The sequence below is a fragment of the Erigeron canadensis genome, chromosome 7 (genome assembly GCF_010389155.1).
Source record: "Erigeron canadensis isolate Cc75 chromosome 7, C_canadensis_v1, whole genome shotgun sequence".
Lineage (NCBI taxonomy): Eukaryota > Viridiplantae > Streptophyta > Magnoliopsida > Asterales > Asteraceae > Erigeron > Erigeron canadensis.
Window position 1 is genome coordinate 4,132,522 of NC_057767.1, and position 17,348 is coordinate 4,149,869.

Below are 17,348 nucleotides of genomic sequence, written 5' to 3' on the forward strand. Positions count from 1 at the left end.
GTCCACTGATGACTTTCAAAATCTGTCTCAACTTTGACAGCTAACAATTTTGTTTATATTTTATTACACTTGACATCAAATATATAAATAAATTTGTTTTAAACAAACTTTTCAATGATATAACATTCATCAAGTATTATATAATACAAATAAAAATGTTAACAGTCAAAGTTGAAGCAAAAAGACTTTGAAAGTAAACAGTGGACAACTAAAATGGGACGGAGTAGTATAAGTTTGACATGCAACCATGTAGAAGTTTGTGAGGCCTATACATCAGTAGGCCTATACATCAGTAAAAATGTTTAACATGCAACCATTTAGAGAAGAAAAAATATGTTAGTGATCCAATGATTATTAAACCCTAAACAAAATTGACTAAGGAAAAGAGCTTCCTATCATGTACAGAATACTACCGGCCTGAATAACACACTAAGACTAATTTAGGAAACACATTAGCAAGGTTTCATCTTCCCCAACTATAGCTGCAGGCATCTGTATTGATGTGTGTTCCTACTGGCCCCATTTGTGCCCCATTGTTTTCATCTTCTCCAACTGCAACTGTGTCACCTTTTCCATCAAGTTTTTGGTCGTAACTTCCGCTTCCTGTACAGATAATTAAGCACCATATATATTTCAATTCTATTACAAAAATAGGGAAAAGGTAACACAAAAAACAAACCAACCTTCAACTTTTTTCTTAAAGCTTCCTCCTCAGTGTCTCTACGCTCTCTCTCCTCCGAAAATATCGCGATTATGCTATCTTGCTCCTTGTTTAGAACTTCAAATCTTTGCTTTTCTGACTCTAGCTGATCATATAAAATAATTAACAATGTCATGGATTGATGCACAAATCTTCATCAAGCAGGTACAAACAAGCCAGTCAAAAATCTGAAATTACAGCTATGGCCTGCCTATATGGGCACATATTATATAAAACAACTTCAATTCAGGTTTGTAGACAATGGTAGATTAGGACCTAGAGGTGGCAATTTGAACCTATTTACTTAAACACAGGTTATACAGGCTATACTCTGTTACTTTGAACTTAACAGCTCATCTAGGTAAAATAAAAAACCAGACTTAGTTGAAAGCTGCCAAAATGTATTTTTATTGCAAAAAACCCCTTTGAATAATTTCAACTAAAAGATAGATTATTGTTGACAAGATATTTGCAAAATAATTGTGATCATCTTTTGACAATCTTACACAATTTTACAAACTGGGGATTAAGGATTATATTCGGCCAATAAAACACAACTTTACCCCTTCAAACAGGACTTAGTATTATCCAATTTGATCACATCTATACTTTATGCTTTGATCCATCTCCTAACTAAGCATCAATGTCTTCTCTTTTTTATATAGGCAACTACACAAATCCACACACAATTACAAAGTGGGTATAGAACCCACAATCTATTACCGGTACATCTTTTTTTCATGGACAAGACTTAGTTTCAATATGTTTTACCCGTATTATAACTTATACAAGGAAATGGATTTATCCTGAAATTTGAGCCTAAAATCTTTATACTACCTTTTACGACCTGCTACCCATCCCGCAAAATCCATTTGCACCATGTCTATTTTAAATTATATGAAGAACAGAGGAGACTAAGGACAAGCGACAGCTAAAAAGATGAAATCACCTGTGCCTCAAGTTCTTTGCAACGACATCTTTCAGATTCTAGATCGTGCAGCAAATCACCCAAGATCTCTTCTTCTCTCCTTCTCAATCTATGAGGAATAGCATTATTAATGACATGAGTACATGACTATCATGTTCAACCAGTGTTTATGTACATTATATACATACATATAATCTACAAATGGCATACCTTTCTTTCAAGTCACGGTTTTCTTCAACTAACTGAATGAATTCCAGAGTGCTATAATTTGAAGGAACTGCTGCATTCCCATTAACAGCGGAAGACTGCCAATGTAACAAGATCGCATTAATCTACACATAAATGACTATCTAAAATAAATGCCAGTTAAAAAGGATTGAGAAGCCACCCTTAAGTGAGGAGGTGTGACAACTTGCATGGCTCTCCCACTTGAAGAAACATTATGGCCTGGTTCAGGAAGTTTGGCCTCTCTAGCTGAAACTGAACGAGTTTTATGTGATGATCCTCCTATCTGAGCACTGCCATTTGCATATCTTCTAGTCATTGGAGTTTGTGAATTATCATCACCGTTATTATCAATTAAAGGTGATGTCGACTCTGAAGAGCTTGCACCTACGCCAGATATCCTATGTGACTTATCTCCCACATTATCATTAGGATGTCTGGTTGGATTAGTTCCTCCTTTTATATGCGAGGAGAATTTGTCTGAATAAGGAACTGGTGCTGCTTTATCTGATGCAACATTATTTCTTCTTGGAGGAGCTTCTGGTGTGTAATCGGGAGAAGTTTCTACAACAAAGTAAGAAACAGAAAGTGATGACAAAATCAGATGGCTAAGTCACCTATATATCAGATTGATTTCATACACGCATCATATAATAGTACCAATGGCTTTGACTACTATAACCCTTCAAAACATTTTGGAAGTTTAATCTCACATGAAACTTGATGCATAGTCAGATGAGCTTACAAATGGTCAGGTTGGGTAACAAAAGAAAACACGTATGTTTGATACGAGTTGGGTTGACCCAAAACACTTCGTTCGAAAACTTTTGAGATCTTTCTATTCTAATACTTCAATAAAGTTATTTACAAAAATATATTTTAGGAGGCATTATGAAATACAATAACACCTTGGACAAAATTTGATCTGTATCCGCTGAAGCTATTAATTTATTTTACCCATCTGACACACTAGAAATAATATAACCAGGGTCGACACATTCACGAGTAACAGAGTAAAAACTTCCAAAGTTAATAATCGAGCAACTAAATCTCCTCGCAATAAAAAAAATTCAAAGAATACCCCCGTTGTCGAAATCTTTCCTGCGGCCTCGAGGAGCATAGCCAATTTTGTGACAATAACTACCCCTGCATTAAGAAGTGATTAGGTTTTGTGAGTTCAAAATAATAAACAATTAAGCACATTAACACCAAGATATACCAGTATGTCTTTTGCATTTGAATAAGGCGTGTTTCGAGTCTTTGAAGAACATTAGTGCGCTCAAATCCTTGTTTGTCATGAGCTGGTTCAACAAAATTAGCTTCCAACACACCTTAAGTAACAGCAAAGGAAAAAAAAAACACTAGCTTTTAAAAAAATATATTTGTACTAGTGCAGAAAAAAGGAGCTTGTGTGGTGAAGAAATGCAAATCAACCTATGACCCCACGACCATCACTTCCTGCTGCATTCCAGATTCTCCAGAAAGGCTGTAATACATAAGCATTGCAGAATTAATAACCAAATAAAAGCAAGGAATTATAGCTTATATAAAGTGTAAATCCCTATACGTAAACAAAAGTAAAACCTTAATGAGTCTGTTTTTATGATAGACGTTGAACCCTTGTACATCAATATGAGCTTTAGCATCCTTAACGAACCCCACTGTCACTACAGCTACCATCTGTTAATCAAAAAAGAAGGTATTTAAATAAAAGGTAACTTTCAACAGAATACAACCTACAAATTTGATAGAGGTGACAAAATGGGTGGGTAATGTAACAGATCAAAACGAGTCTTTTTGTTCAAATGTAACATAACTCGTTTGGACATAAGAAAGTTTCATAATTTTAAAATAGACTTTGGTCGACTTGCAACGTAACTGACCGTCTCCTTAGCATTTTTTTACCCGTATAGCCTGGTAGAGTTAAAAGAAACTGAATCAATCCAGTCATAAACAAAAGGGTATGAATTGCCACCTCTATATTTTTACCAAACAAACATCCATTCCCACAAGTATTACGTTTGAATCATTAGGCATCCCATCCTGACCAGGCTGTGGACGATATGTGACCTCCTTTGTCATCATCATATCATTTATTATGTTATGATGCACAATGTCCTTCCCACGAAGAATCATGCGGAAGTTATGAGGAACTCTTAGATAGAGAATTGATGCATAAATCTGAGAAAATGTAAAAGAAATCATTATTAAACAAGTATTAATCAACACTGGAGAGCATGTGAATTCTATAAATTATTTATAGCAACCACAATAGTAGTACCAATGAAAAAACCAAGGCTAAGGCTGACTAAATAGGCTAAAGTACCAATGAACAATACTTGCATGACATTTATTAACCAATGGGGTGGTTGGATTTGCGTTATGGAAAATTTTATCTGACAGCTTTAATGACTGGATACAAAGATTCTATTTCCAAGGATCTGTTTATTTACAGATCAAGTAATAAGATTTTTGCACCTGGTATGAATCTGAATATCACGGAATATACCAAAAAGAATTAATTACCCAATCTTCATCCTAACTTAAGAAGTTTTAAGGTCATAATAATCAAATATAGCTTTAAATTTTAAAACTTGATTATTCGACCTTAATCAGCTGAAGCCTCACCTACCTGATATCTTCTGCCACACTTTCCAGCTTTACTTATTGAATATATCAGATAATCACTTTTCAAGGTACATTGTCCCTACCCCGCAAAAGGGAAAAAAAATATCGAACAGCTTTTCTCGATTAATAGGCTCTTCAATATATTTCAATGGCAAGAGAAATTAAAATTTTAAAGACCTTTTTTTCACCAGATGCATCTATTATATAGATGTAAAGGGGAAATGTATATCCCCTTCATTTCTTTAAAAGATATAGGAGCAAGGTATACCCTCAGTGAGTGACGATATGTCAAGAAGTGTCTAGAGTTTGGATGTTCTTGTGCCATTTTTATATTTTGCTCGTCTCGATTTACACCTCGAATTTGAATATCCTGCAAAAAGCATTTTAGATATAATTAAGACGAGTGGATATTGATCAAACCATGCTTATTAAGAGTTGCATTGTGTTCAAGGCTGACGTGGACAAACTTGTTTATCGGCATCAAAATCAAGCTCTAACTGTCCTTGATCATCCTCCCATAGATTGTAAACGATTATGCGTGTACCCTGAGCCTTCATCTTATCAAACTGCATTGTAAAAAAAGGAGAAAGAAAATGGAATCAGTAACAGATAATATAAAACCAGAAATCCAGTATTAGCATACATAAAGCATGCAGTTAAAAAAAGAAGCAATATTACTTGTCTCAAGAGGTCTGCTTCACTAGAGAACGGAGACCATTCTACCATCGCCTCAACATTTCTATCCCAATCACTGGCGGATACGCGATTCATATTCTTCCATTCTTGGTCACGTCTTTCGTAATCAAGCTTTTTGTGTGGTCAAAAAACGCCAAAAATAAATAATCTACAGTAAGTAACTTGCTATGAAAAGAGGTATTTGATAACACATGGCAACCAACATGTATTTCTTGACTCAATCATTCTATCTATAATTTTAAAGTATTACTAATTCACAAGATGTTGCAAATTTGTTTTAATTACCATGGGAACTACAATATCTTCCTTCCCTGTGCACCGCAGAAATGTGTAAGACAGCAGCCCAATGCTCTGAGTAGATCTTCAAGGCAATATCAAATCAAAATTTATTTGTTAGTGCTTTTCTGATATTAAATCACCTAAAAAATCAGGTAATGGGGATCCAAACCACCCAACAATTATATATTTATATATGTAACTGACAGGGTGTTTGGATATGCATTTTGTAACTGTGAACAACTGATGTAACAAAACAGGGTCTAAAAAGTAGTTTTGGTGTGCTACTATTTGTAGTTCTATCATTCAGCCGATAGTAAGATGCCTGGTGTTGGCAAATTATAAATTTTTTGACTGATTAATAGACCTTATACCTAGAGGTGCCTAAAGTGTGTATACAAAGCACCCCATCGACAAAGTGGTTGTGGGTTCAAGTTTCATCTGAGGCAAGAGTGAACAATGTGTGAGTTTAGAATTCAGATAACTAAATGAACTTAAAAAAAAAAAAACAAGTGTAATTTTGCCATTCACAGAGGACAAAAATTTCTAGATTTTGTGAGAAAACATGAAAGCTGTTAGTGTATAGGACAAAAATCTCTCAGTCTAGGTAAATAAGTAAATTTCATTTTCCCACTAGATAACTATTTCTGTTACACCAAATGTCTAAACTGATTAAGGTGACTTGGTGACTTCAAATTGCCATGATCAGATAATCAGACACAAAGCACATATCCAAACTCCCCTAAAAGCTACTCCTGAAACAAAGAGACTAGTAGAGAAGAACCAACAAAATTATTGGTCCATGACCAAAACATAGTAGGTAGGACCACATGACCATAACATAGTAGGTAGGACCACCAACCTTTTACCATCTTTCCCAGAGCTCCGAGAGAAGACAATAACATCAGCTCCAAGCCTCATGGTGCTTGTCTTAAAACCATTTCCATCTATTAGCATATCACAATGGAGAAAATAAAGAAACACTAAGTATTTGCATCTAATACGCTTCAAAATTCATTCCGATACAAAACTACAACCTTTTTTAAAACATCAAAGGCAGAACTGACAACAAATGGGTGGATCGGGTAACAGGTCAAAATCTTTACTTCATATTAGGGTTGGCTGACCTGGAAAACTGTTTGTCCACATATTTTTAATTTTTTTTCTAAAATAATTAGTGTGTGAAATATAGTTACAGAAACTGTAAAATCTGATGGCAATCAAATTATTTTTTATAAAAAATATATGCACTTTAATGCTTTATAAAAGTGCACTTGGGATGATTTGACCGATTTGACGTTCTACATACAGATGATCAGAGTGATAAGAAAGCACTTACATTGCCCAATGGTATCTTTGACCTTGCTCTTTAAAGAATACCCAAGAGACATACAATGTCGCATTTTATCTGGGTCCATCCCACCACCATTATCTACAATAGATTGCAGGTAGAATTAGTTAACATATACACACAATAAGAGCAGGGAGGATCCTACACCAAATCACTGAGGTACACAAACCTTCAATCAGCAACATTCTGCTGTCATTTTTCGTGTTTGTTAGCATATCAATTTTGACATATGTAGCTCCATTACAAACCTAATAACAGAATAAAAAAAATTGATTTAGAGACACTTGCAAGGCCAAAAAGTGGCACATCACAAATCTACAGAAACAAGGATGTACCTCATCCAGTGAATTGTCCAAAAGTTCCGCAAAAGCTGCACGAGTTCATATAGATTGATAAAATAAGCATATAGACTAGAATAAAATTGATGATTTTAAAATAGGTGGTTTTAACTGTTGAAAACAAGCAACAAACTCAAGGAATTCTAGAAAGGTGGAGTAACATTACCGCCAAGCACCCATTTATGACTGGTTGCGTTAGAGTGTAGAAACCTTGGATGAACCCTCAAATGATCCATACCACCTATAGATATGAAATAAGTGAGGTATAGAACTTGCAGGGAATCTCAAACTGTAATTTGCAAAATAAACAACTTTAGTTGTACATGTAGAGCTACAAACAACAACGGCAATCTTTTACGTGACTTGCACATTCAAACAACTAAATTATGATGTCAAAAAAAGAAATGTACACTAGCTTATGTTTACATGTTATTACAAGTAATTGACTTCAATAAACCTATACGATAAAAGGAATCCCGTCAAACTCAAGACATTCAGTAACACATCTATTTGTCATTCAAGAAGCCAGGTAGCATAAGATAACAACCAAATACACTATAGCCATTGATTCCGAAATGAACACATATTAGAAACTAATAACAGTGTATCACACTATCGCCATCATACTTGATGCTGCTATCGAACTTGCTTAAGCAAAATATTTTAAAACTGCAGGGAAAATAAAAAAAGCTTCATCTACATTTGAATAGCTTATCATAACAGTAGTGAAACTTCCCATGGATAACCTTTTTGTCTAAATGTGAATAGACTATAAATGCTCCAAGAGATCATTTAACACCCCAATCCTTAGATTGCTGATATAGATAAAGTACAAGACTAGAATAGCAATGTATGACCTAAACTCCTAAAGAGTAAAGACTAAGGAGTAAAAAGTGCAACATGCGAAATTTGCGACTTTGAAATAAGTATGAGATCAAACCTAGACACCAGGGGATAAAAGTTAAACTTCCTCAATAGCTCTTCTTTCCTTTTTTTTGCCATATGGTTAAGGCTTGTAGCCACTTCATAGTGATGACCGCTTTTAAGGAAGTACTTTTTAGCTGATTCAGGGCACTTAACTTGTTGTTTGGGACCATTGGTAAGAAGGATTTTGTTAGGGGGGGTTATCTGATTATATCATTTACAAAAAGCAAATACTGAAAAGATAATGTGTGGCAAAGCACCTCTAAAAGTGACTATCCATGTTTTCCCAAAGAAAAATCACAGTTTTAGAGAACCAAACAATCTTTTTCAAATCACAATTTCACAAATGCTAAAACAGTTGTAGAAATGCAAAAACAATCCAAAACACTCCCTCTTAGAGGTAGATTAGAATTAGGGTTTAAGGGAAAGTCTGTTATTATACCAAATCGCAAACATCAACTTATAATCAAAGTGTCAATCTAGTGACACATGCATAACAAATCCATTAATATTGCTTTGACAATATATTAGATATCCATTAATCCATTTCCCTAATTTTACTTCATTAAATATCTTCATAAATATAGTCCATCTACTGATTTACCTAAATTCTATATCATAATTGTAAGTCCACCATCTTTATCTAAAAAAATATAAAATATCTTTTACCACCTAAACCTTAATCTCCAAATTAACTAAAATTATTAATAACAATATCAAATTTAATCCCAAATACTTGTAATCAAACAATATCTCCCAAACACAAAGATATAAGTAATGATGATTAAACTACTACCCAAGCCCTAACCTTAATAACTTGAAGCCTAAATAAAGGGAAAACCTTAATGACACATTCATAATTAAACCCTAAATACTATATCATTGTTGTAAGTCCACCATTTTTATCTTAAAAAAAAAAAAAAAACTTTACCACCTAAACCCAAATCTTAATCTCCAATTTAGGTAAAATTATTAATAACAATATCAAATTTACTCCTTAAACACTTGTCATCAAACAATATCTCCCAAACACAAACATATAAATGAATATAACACAAATATGAGTTCACTATAAGTAAAGATAATAAATTACTACCCAATCCCTAGTCTTACTCAAAGCCTAAATTAAGTAAAAACCTTAATGACACAATCATAATTAAACCCTAAATACTTCCACTCAAATAATATCTATACAAACACAAATTTGCATATATATACAAAGAACAATAAAAATTAGTTCACCATTAAAAACAATTACTCTCTAAAACCCTACATTTATAATACTAACAAATTAACAATCATCAAACAACATTTATTATATATATATATACATACACATAAATATATATATATATGTATGTATGTATATACATTACCTGATGTAAGATTCCAATCAGAACCACTAGTAACAGAATAAGAATTCTCTTCAAAATCACCAGCTTTCCAAAACTGCTTATTACAACTAACAGCATTATTATTATTATTCCCCCTTTTTTCGGTTTCTTTTCGGTTTTCGTTGGACGAAACCCTAGGCGGCAACGGATCCAAAAAACCTTCAGGAAGCACCACTCCACCACCACCACCAGAAACATTCTTTTTCAATTTCTTATTACTTTCATTATTATTTGAAACCCTAAACCTTTTTCCATTACTTGAAGAATATTCATCATCATTTTCATTTTCATTATTATCATCATCAGAACTTTCTAGATCAATTACTGGTATTTTATCTGGTTTTTTTCTTGACTTGTTTAATTGTTGTTGTTCTATATATTCTTCTTTTACTTTAATTCCGTCCATCGGAGGAGTAAATAGTAAGGGCGTTACTAAAATATATATTATATATATATATATTTTGTATTTGTATGAGTCGAGGAATACGGAATTCACGGGGAAAAGTAACGGCGGAATATATAGGGAAAAGATTATATGAACAGTTTTAACTTTTTTATGTTTTTTTTTTTTTTTGCGTGGAACAAGAGACGATTGATTTGATTTAATGACGTGACAATTCGTGAGAATATGTTACTTGTTTTGGCGCGTGTAATGCACGTGCGGGTTTACAAGGAAAGTCGAAATTATTTGGCAATCACCGCATTTTGAACCTATCGTGCTAGTTATGACATGATGCGCGAATGTTTTGCCAAATTTATTTAGGCGGTGGGTAACACCACCAGAATTCAAATATCGGGAATGGTTCTTTGTATTTGTTTCAATAAGATCAACATTTGTTTCAATAAGATCAACAGATGTAGCGCATAGAATTATCGATGCGATACTTTTAGACTATATATATATATATAATGTCTAATTATCTATCGTACACTTGAAAACCAATATTCATGTAATAAGATACAGAATACCATTAAGTCGTGGTTTTCATACTGAATCTTTGTCTATTTCGAAAAAAAATTTGGGTACATAGGAATCATCGTTTTCATTACATATTTGTAGTTGCTGGTATTGTGTATCTTTTCCTTTTCAATCTTATTGTTTATATATATATATATATTATAGTATGGACATCATTAATAGTTAATGAGGTTGATGTTTACTTGAATTGTTTCATATGGATAGTTTGGAGGATATTTGGGCAGACCCAGAAAACGTACGTATTGAAGTGTCGGATAATGTGTTTAAGCAACCTGATGCAGACGGTGAATATGAATGCGAAGCTGGGGACTTTGAAACTAATGAGGTGTTCGGTTCCTTTGAAGAATTAACGGAGTGGGCTCAAAGAACAGCAATGGATTTGGGTTATGTTCTAATATACGGCGGACGAACAAAAACTCAAAAGAGGTGGGCAATAAAGTGACACTTATATGTCACCACGGTGGAGCGCGCGATGCAAGGTTAATTGGCCCACCCAAACGGTCCAGTAAGATAGGTTGTCCCTTCACTTTAATAGGCCGCCCTGGGCGTGATGGTGGTTGGAGGTTAACTGTCAATGATTGGAGACACAATCATGATCCAACTACCAATCTACAAGGGAATGCATACGCCAGACGGATGAAGAAAAGGAATTTGTGGGGACCCAATCGGATCGCGGTTTGTACCCACATCAGATCCTGGTAAACCTCAAACTTGAGTTTCCAGGAAACTTGACTCGGAAAGGAGACATTACCAACTTCCTAAAAGCGAGAAGAAGGTCGGGCCAAGCAGGGCGTACTCCAATGCAGGTACAAACATTAAATATTCTATTGTACTACGTTGTTGGAATTGACTTATTAACTCTATCTTGGTCACTAATCGCAGGTTATGTTTTCACTGTTGCAAGAGAAAAGGTATTTTTACCAGTTCACCACAAATAACAAAAATGGACGCTTGGAGAACCTGTTTTTCATTCATCCAACATCAATGACCATATGGCGCGCATTTCCCTGGGTTATTGAAATAGACTCCACGTACAAAACTAACATCTACAACATGCCGCTAGTTGAGATCGTCGGCGTGACTTCAACGGGGAAGACCTTCAGTTTAGCGTATGCGTTTATCGTAAACGAGCGGGAGGCAAATTATCAATGGGTTTTACGATGTCTTCGGTCCACCCTTGCTGATAGCTTTGCCGTTCGTGTCGTTCTTACTGACAGGGAGCTGGCCCTGATGAGAGCTTTGAAGGTTGTTATGCCGGAAGCGAAACATCTGCTGTGTAGGTACCATATATGGCAAAACATAATCAAGCACTGTGAACCGGCATTGCGGATGAAGAAAGATGTTAACATTGACAGGCTTAACGTTTCGTGGAAAAAAGTCTATCAGTCTCGGACTTTTGACGAGTTTAAGTCAAATGAGAAGGAGTTAAAGGAAAAACTTGCGGGTTTTCCAGGCGTCTACAAGTACCTGACCGATAATTGGTTGTCCCCATACCGAGAGCAGTTTGTGTCCTGTTGGGTCGATGAACACCTCAACTACCAAAACCACACCACAAACAGAGTGGAGGCCGAGCACCATTTACTGAAGGAAGAATTTGAGGGGGAAATGCACATTTACTAGAATCCTCCAATGTGTTGATTTTGTCCTGATCAGTCAAGAAGCAGAAATAAGGGGCCAACTGGGGTATAGCAACGGGACCCGGAAGGGGAAACATAATTACAACTGTATGAAGGACCTGTTGGGAAAGGTTTCACTTAAAGCTTTGGACATCATGGCTGATGAAATTGTACGCTTAGACAAAGTCCTTAAAAGACATGTTAACAAATGTGGGTGCAAGGTTCAGTCCAGTTGCGGGCTACCATGTGCCTTCAAGATTGCCGAGTACATGCAGCGCGATTAGTACGATTTATTACTTGTATTTTTTCATCAAAAGCACATAATTTCGTACACTTATTTATATCAAAAAAATGCAGGGACTCGTATACAGCCTCATGTCATAGACCCGTTTTGGAAAAAGCTTGACTTAACACCGTGGACATGCGTAGAAGACGAAGACGAAAAAGACGATGTCCATAAAGTCGTTGATGGTCTTACGAATTTCTTGGATCAGCAACCGAAGGCCCAAAAGAAACATTGGTTGTCAAAAATTAAAGACATCTTTAAGCCTGGTAAGACACAAGTGAAAGATCCTCTTGTTCAAAAGACCGCACGCGGAAGACCAGTCGGCTCGAAACAAAAGCCGCCAAAGGTACACATAATACATCTAAAAAAATATTTGTCTTATTCAATAAATACAGTATACATAACTACCTCAGTTAAGGAAACTGATTCTTACTAATGGTTCAGGTGCCGGATCTCAACACCAACCCACCTGGGCTACGAAAATCCAAGTCCAGTCGACCGAGGGAATACAAGGTGCCAGATTTGAACAAACCCCCACCTGCGCAGCCCGCCAGACATAGTACGTACGAGCCGTCCCAGTCTTGTCGTTATCCCGAGAACCAAAAATTGTTCGACGATCAATCCCACCCTGAATCAGAATGGGTCAAAGATAACTCTGACATTTTCGGAAACCTGCACCCATATCCAGGTCTTGATGATATATATACTTTCGGGGACCCGTCCCAATCCTACGGGGTCGGGGATACACCATATGTGACACAAAAATTATATGGATTCGGCGATACGTCCCAAGACCATTGGCTCAACTATGACCAACCATATTCCAACTTAGTAGATGACATCTTCGGGCCACCACCTACACAATCTAGAAATGCACCCATATATGAATCAAGGCAGGCGCAGGTTTCAGATCTGGAGTCAGAGGCACAGTCATCGGCCAGTTGGGTTGGGTATGTTGCGGAACCGTATAACGCCAGTCTTTCCAAAAATTACGATTGGGTACTAGGTGAGATACCATCGTACTTAAGGCCATACGTTGTAGGCGCACAAAATGTCAAAGGAGACGGTAACTGTGGATTTCGAGCTACCGCTGTAGCTTTGGGGCTAGATGAGGAGATGGGTGCAGAGTGGGTTCGTACGCAGATGCTCGCGGAGTTTGAATCTGACCTCGATGGGTACATGCAAATGTTTGGGCAAACAGAGGGCAACCGAATGTTGTCGGCGCTGCGAACCTCTTATTATGGAAGAAGCCGGCCCAGAGATCATTGGATGAGTAAAGTGTGGTTCCATATCCTCCTGGCCAATAAGCTGGGTATAATAGTCAACTGCGTTAGCCTACGTGACCCCCGCACAGTATTTCCGATGCATCACGGCTTAGATCAGTTGTTATTCAAACAACCGATAAGTATTGCTCTGATAAACGACGAAACCCATTTTGTTGCAGTGAAATTAGCAGGGGACTACCCAATGGCCTACAAGAATCCGGAATGGGAATTTCACGCAATCGATCCTGCACGTCGACTAGCATTAACGTACGCAAATCAAGAAGATGCGTATCAAAATTGGTTGTGCGCAAACATGCCAAGAGTACCATCAGGCCCTCCTATTGTAATAAATGATTAAATTCGTTCAATGTTTTATATAGGTTGCTTGTATGTACAGCCATTTTTATTATATATATTTTTTATGTATTTAAGTTGTTGTTGTTCCAAAACAAGTTTTAATCAACAATTTTTCATACTTTTCTGTTGTACATACATTGATTTTATAATACTTTTATAAAGTTGATTACAATTATTTTTTTATCATCAAATGTATTAAAACATAAAAAATACAAATGATTATATCACGTAAATCAAGACTCTAAAAGGAAATCACATTTCAGTTAAACAATGAATAAAAACAATAAAAAACTCAGAAAACTAATCACTTTCATTATCACTATCACTATCACTATCACAATCATTACCCAAACGCTGTGTGGGGGCCCGTGACGTGCTAGGCCCAGCATGGGATGATGACGTGCTAGGCCCTTCTTGGAATGATGGCTGGCTCCAAGGGCTACCCTGGGCGAACATATCATTGACGTTAAAGGACGGTGACTGCTGGGCTGGGAAGGGTTGCTCTATATCATCTGGGAGAGGGACATTCAGTCCACGTGTTCCCCTAACCACACGCCCAACCACACGAGTATGTCCCGACCGGGTCCCTAAAGCGTCCACATATGTCTGCGTGGGCGGGGTATTGGGCACTTGGGAAAGTCTTTGGTGGGTTTCAAGAAGCCGATCATGTATCACATGAAAATTAAGTTATTAACGAATAAAATTTATTTATACTTAAAATAAATAAACCAAAAAAATATCTTTTTTCCGGATTTGTGCAAGATCTTACATAAATGGGCCTAACTGCGTCATGCACCATCCCATCTCGTTTCGTGTGGGCCCGCAAATAAAACTCGGGCGGCTCCTCACGTCGCCCGTCATTATGTTCCTGTATATACATTAATCAAAGTTATATATTTGTATTTGTATGTCTGTATAGATATATGTTTACATACGTGGATATAAATAATTACGTATAACTTACAGCGTAACGCCATTCACGCTGAGCGTATGATTGCCGACCGTGAGTACTGACAAAATTATTTTGTTGCTGCCTGTTTGTCGTGTTTCTTTGGGCAGCAATCATCCGGGGCTCGCTGGTCCAGTAACCCAGTAGATAACTACACACCTGTGGAGGCATCCCATACGGAGGTTGACCCTCCAGTTCTGCCAGCCTCTGTGACCCACCCCTGTCAGTGAACCAAGTCTTCTTGAATTTTGCTTTTTTAACCCTGTAGATCTTCAGGGCATCCTGACGAATCATCCTAGTCACGGCCTCTCGTAACGGGTGATTTTCTGGGTGACCTAGATATGGTTCTAAGTAGAACCGTCTCTGCAATAGTACCAAGTAATAGTTAGCATACACCATATTATTTAAATGACGTATTTAAATAGTCAAAAAAGATAGTTTTATACCATAAGCCAGTCAGTAAGTCCATCCTTGATGGGCTGGGGCACCTGATCCCACGACTCGTAATTATGTGGGACGGTAGCGACATAGGTCCCCAAATAGCTCTTGTACCACTTGGCGTGGTCCCCGATTGCCTGCCACCTACTGAGATCGTTATTTAACATAAGCGAGATTCGGCATCCCGAATTCTGAAACTCGCGCTCCAGATCGTTGTTAGCAGCAGCAGCTCTCCCTATGTTAATACCTGCAAAACAAAATAAAATAACAAATATATATATATATATATACATATGTACCATATATTTATATGCAACGTACATTAATATATACTTACCACCCGTACGCCTACAACCCCATTCGGGATTCCACCCCCAATTTGGAGGGTCGTTGCCACCATCTCCGCCGTGAAGTGCAACCATTTTAACCTACATGAGCCGTCCCAATTTATAAAATAACATAAACAAACATAAAAGTCATAAAAAAGGTGCGACCTAAATTAACATATTTTGGACACAAAATTGATTTCCAAAATTATTATACCTAAAATGACCATTTTTTTGCAACTTTTTTTCAAACATTCGTTTATAACATTAATACTAACCTAATAACAACTATATTAACAATTACAATCATACTAAAAAGTGTTTTCTAACTAAGAATCATACTTTGAACTATAATAAACAATAATTATAACTACAAATGTTTTTTTAAATATTTATGAATTTCTATAAATCATATCATTCCTAACTATAATAACATAAGTAAACTTTCCTAACTATAAAACTATAACATTTCTATAACTAATATATTTACTAACACTTGTTCCTAACATATATTTTATATAACATTAAACTATAACATTTATATAACTAATATTTTCTAACACATATTTCTAACACATATTTTTTCTAACTTTTTTTTTCAACATATATTTTCTAACAAAAATATATAACAATTCTATAACTAATAATTTCTATAAGAAATAAATATTTGATAACATTATTATATATTAAAAGGTAAATGAGTGTTACCTCGTCTAAAAAATGGTTTACCGGAAAAAAGAGTAGAACAAATAACGGATGGCTGGCCGGCAATAATATTAGTCGCCGGAAAACAATATCGCCGGAGTAAACCGGAAAAGTTTCAAATCTGTTTTCCCGTATATCAATGGTGGAAAATAGGTTCCCCGCAAAACTGGTACGTCGGAAAATATAATCGCCGGTAAAATGTCGCCGCTAAAAATACGCCTGAAAATGGACTCCGGGAGACCGGAAAACGTAGGTGGTGTAAAAAAGAACGTTGATAATGATGATGAGGGGATAGATGGTCAGATTTGTGAGTTATACTAATGGAGAAGAATGGATTTTTTGGAGAAATTAGAAGTTTTTACGGAGGAGTAGAATGGAGAAGACGAACGAAGAAGAAGAAGAGGGCTGCCTTGTTTATATCGACGATCTGTAGTGGGGGGACCCACTATCTGCGGCGACGTCGCCGCTAATAGTGGGCTCCACACCCACGTGATTCGGCCAGTTACAGCCGTTGACTGACAGATTGGGGGCCCACTATTTGCGGCGACGTCGCCGCTAATAGTGGGTGGTCGGGTTACTACTTTTTCCCTGGTCGGGTTACGCGCTTCGTTTATTTATGAGGTATCTATATCTATATCTATAATCCTTTATAAAGGGTATTGGACTTTTCTTAATTCACCATTTTTTTTTCTAAAAATACCATTTAGCTTAAACAATCATAATCTCATTCCCAACTCACTCAATCACACAATTCACTCTCAATTCACCGCAACCACCATAAATTTCTCCCTCTCTTCACTTCCCCGGCCACCATCTCCATCCCCAGCACACACAACCACGGATGAGAAAAATGAGAAAGCTACCTTCGCCCGTCGTTGTCGTCCATGTAATCTACCGCCACCGTCATGGCGTCATCCATCAATGCTCTTCCATAGAAAACCATCGATATTGTGTGATTTGGATTTCG

At 36.5% G+C, this 17,348-nt stretch overlaps 1 protein-coding gene across 2 annotated transcripts; it reads right to left on the minus strand.

Moving 5' to 3' along the window:
* Nucleotides 1–289: 289 nt before the first annotated feature.
* LOC122606938 (protein MICRORCHIDIA 7) lies at nucleotides 290–10,015 on the minus strand. 2 transcript variants are annotated; one of them, XM_043779833.1, is made up of 21 exons: nucleotides 9,443–10,015; nucleotides 7,309–7,383; nucleotides 7,140–7,174; nucleotides 6,974–7,052; nucleotides 6,793–6,885; nucleotides 6,316–6,400; nucleotides 5,463–5,538; nucleotides 5,160–5,288; nucleotides 4,949–5,047; nucleotides 4,750–4,851; nucleotides 4,486–4,560; nucleotides 3,873–4,034; nucleotides 3,438–3,533; nucleotides 3,288–3,339; nucleotides 3,073–3,184; nucleotides 2,935–2,999; nucleotides 2,017–2,417; nucleotides 1,839–1,933; nucleotides 1,650–1,737; nucleotides 684–806; nucleotides 290–603 (listed from the first exon to the last, which is right to left on the minus strand). In XM_043779833.1, the coding sequence occupies exons 1-21, from the start codon at nucleotides 9,864–9,866 to the stop codon at nucleotides 511–513; spliced, it is 2,559 nt and encodes an 852-aa protein (XP_043635768.1). In that variant the 5' UTR covers nucleotides 9,867–10,015; the 3' UTR covers nucleotides 290–510. The 2 variants fall into 2 exon arrangements, with proteins under 2 accessions (XP_043635768.1, XP_043635769.1); XM_043779834.1 differs by lacking the exon at nucleotides 4,486–4,560.
* Between the last annotated feature and the right edge of the window lie 7,333 nt (nucleotides 10,016–17,348).

Bases quoted from the DNA above. Each gene is read 5' to 3' on its own strand.
- LOC122606938 (XM_043779833.1), bottom strand. From the start codon at position 9,866: ATGGACGGAATTAAAGTAAAAGAAGAATATATAGAACAACAACAATTA. The intron at 5,289-5,462 runs GTAATTAAAACA...CCACACAAAAAG, and splicing joins AAGATATTGTAGTTCCCATG to CTTGATTACGAAAGACGTGA. The intron at 3,185-3,287 runs GTTGATTTGCAT...CTGTTACTTAAG, and splicing joins TGATGGTCGTGGGGTCATAG to GTGTGTTGGAAGCTAATTTT.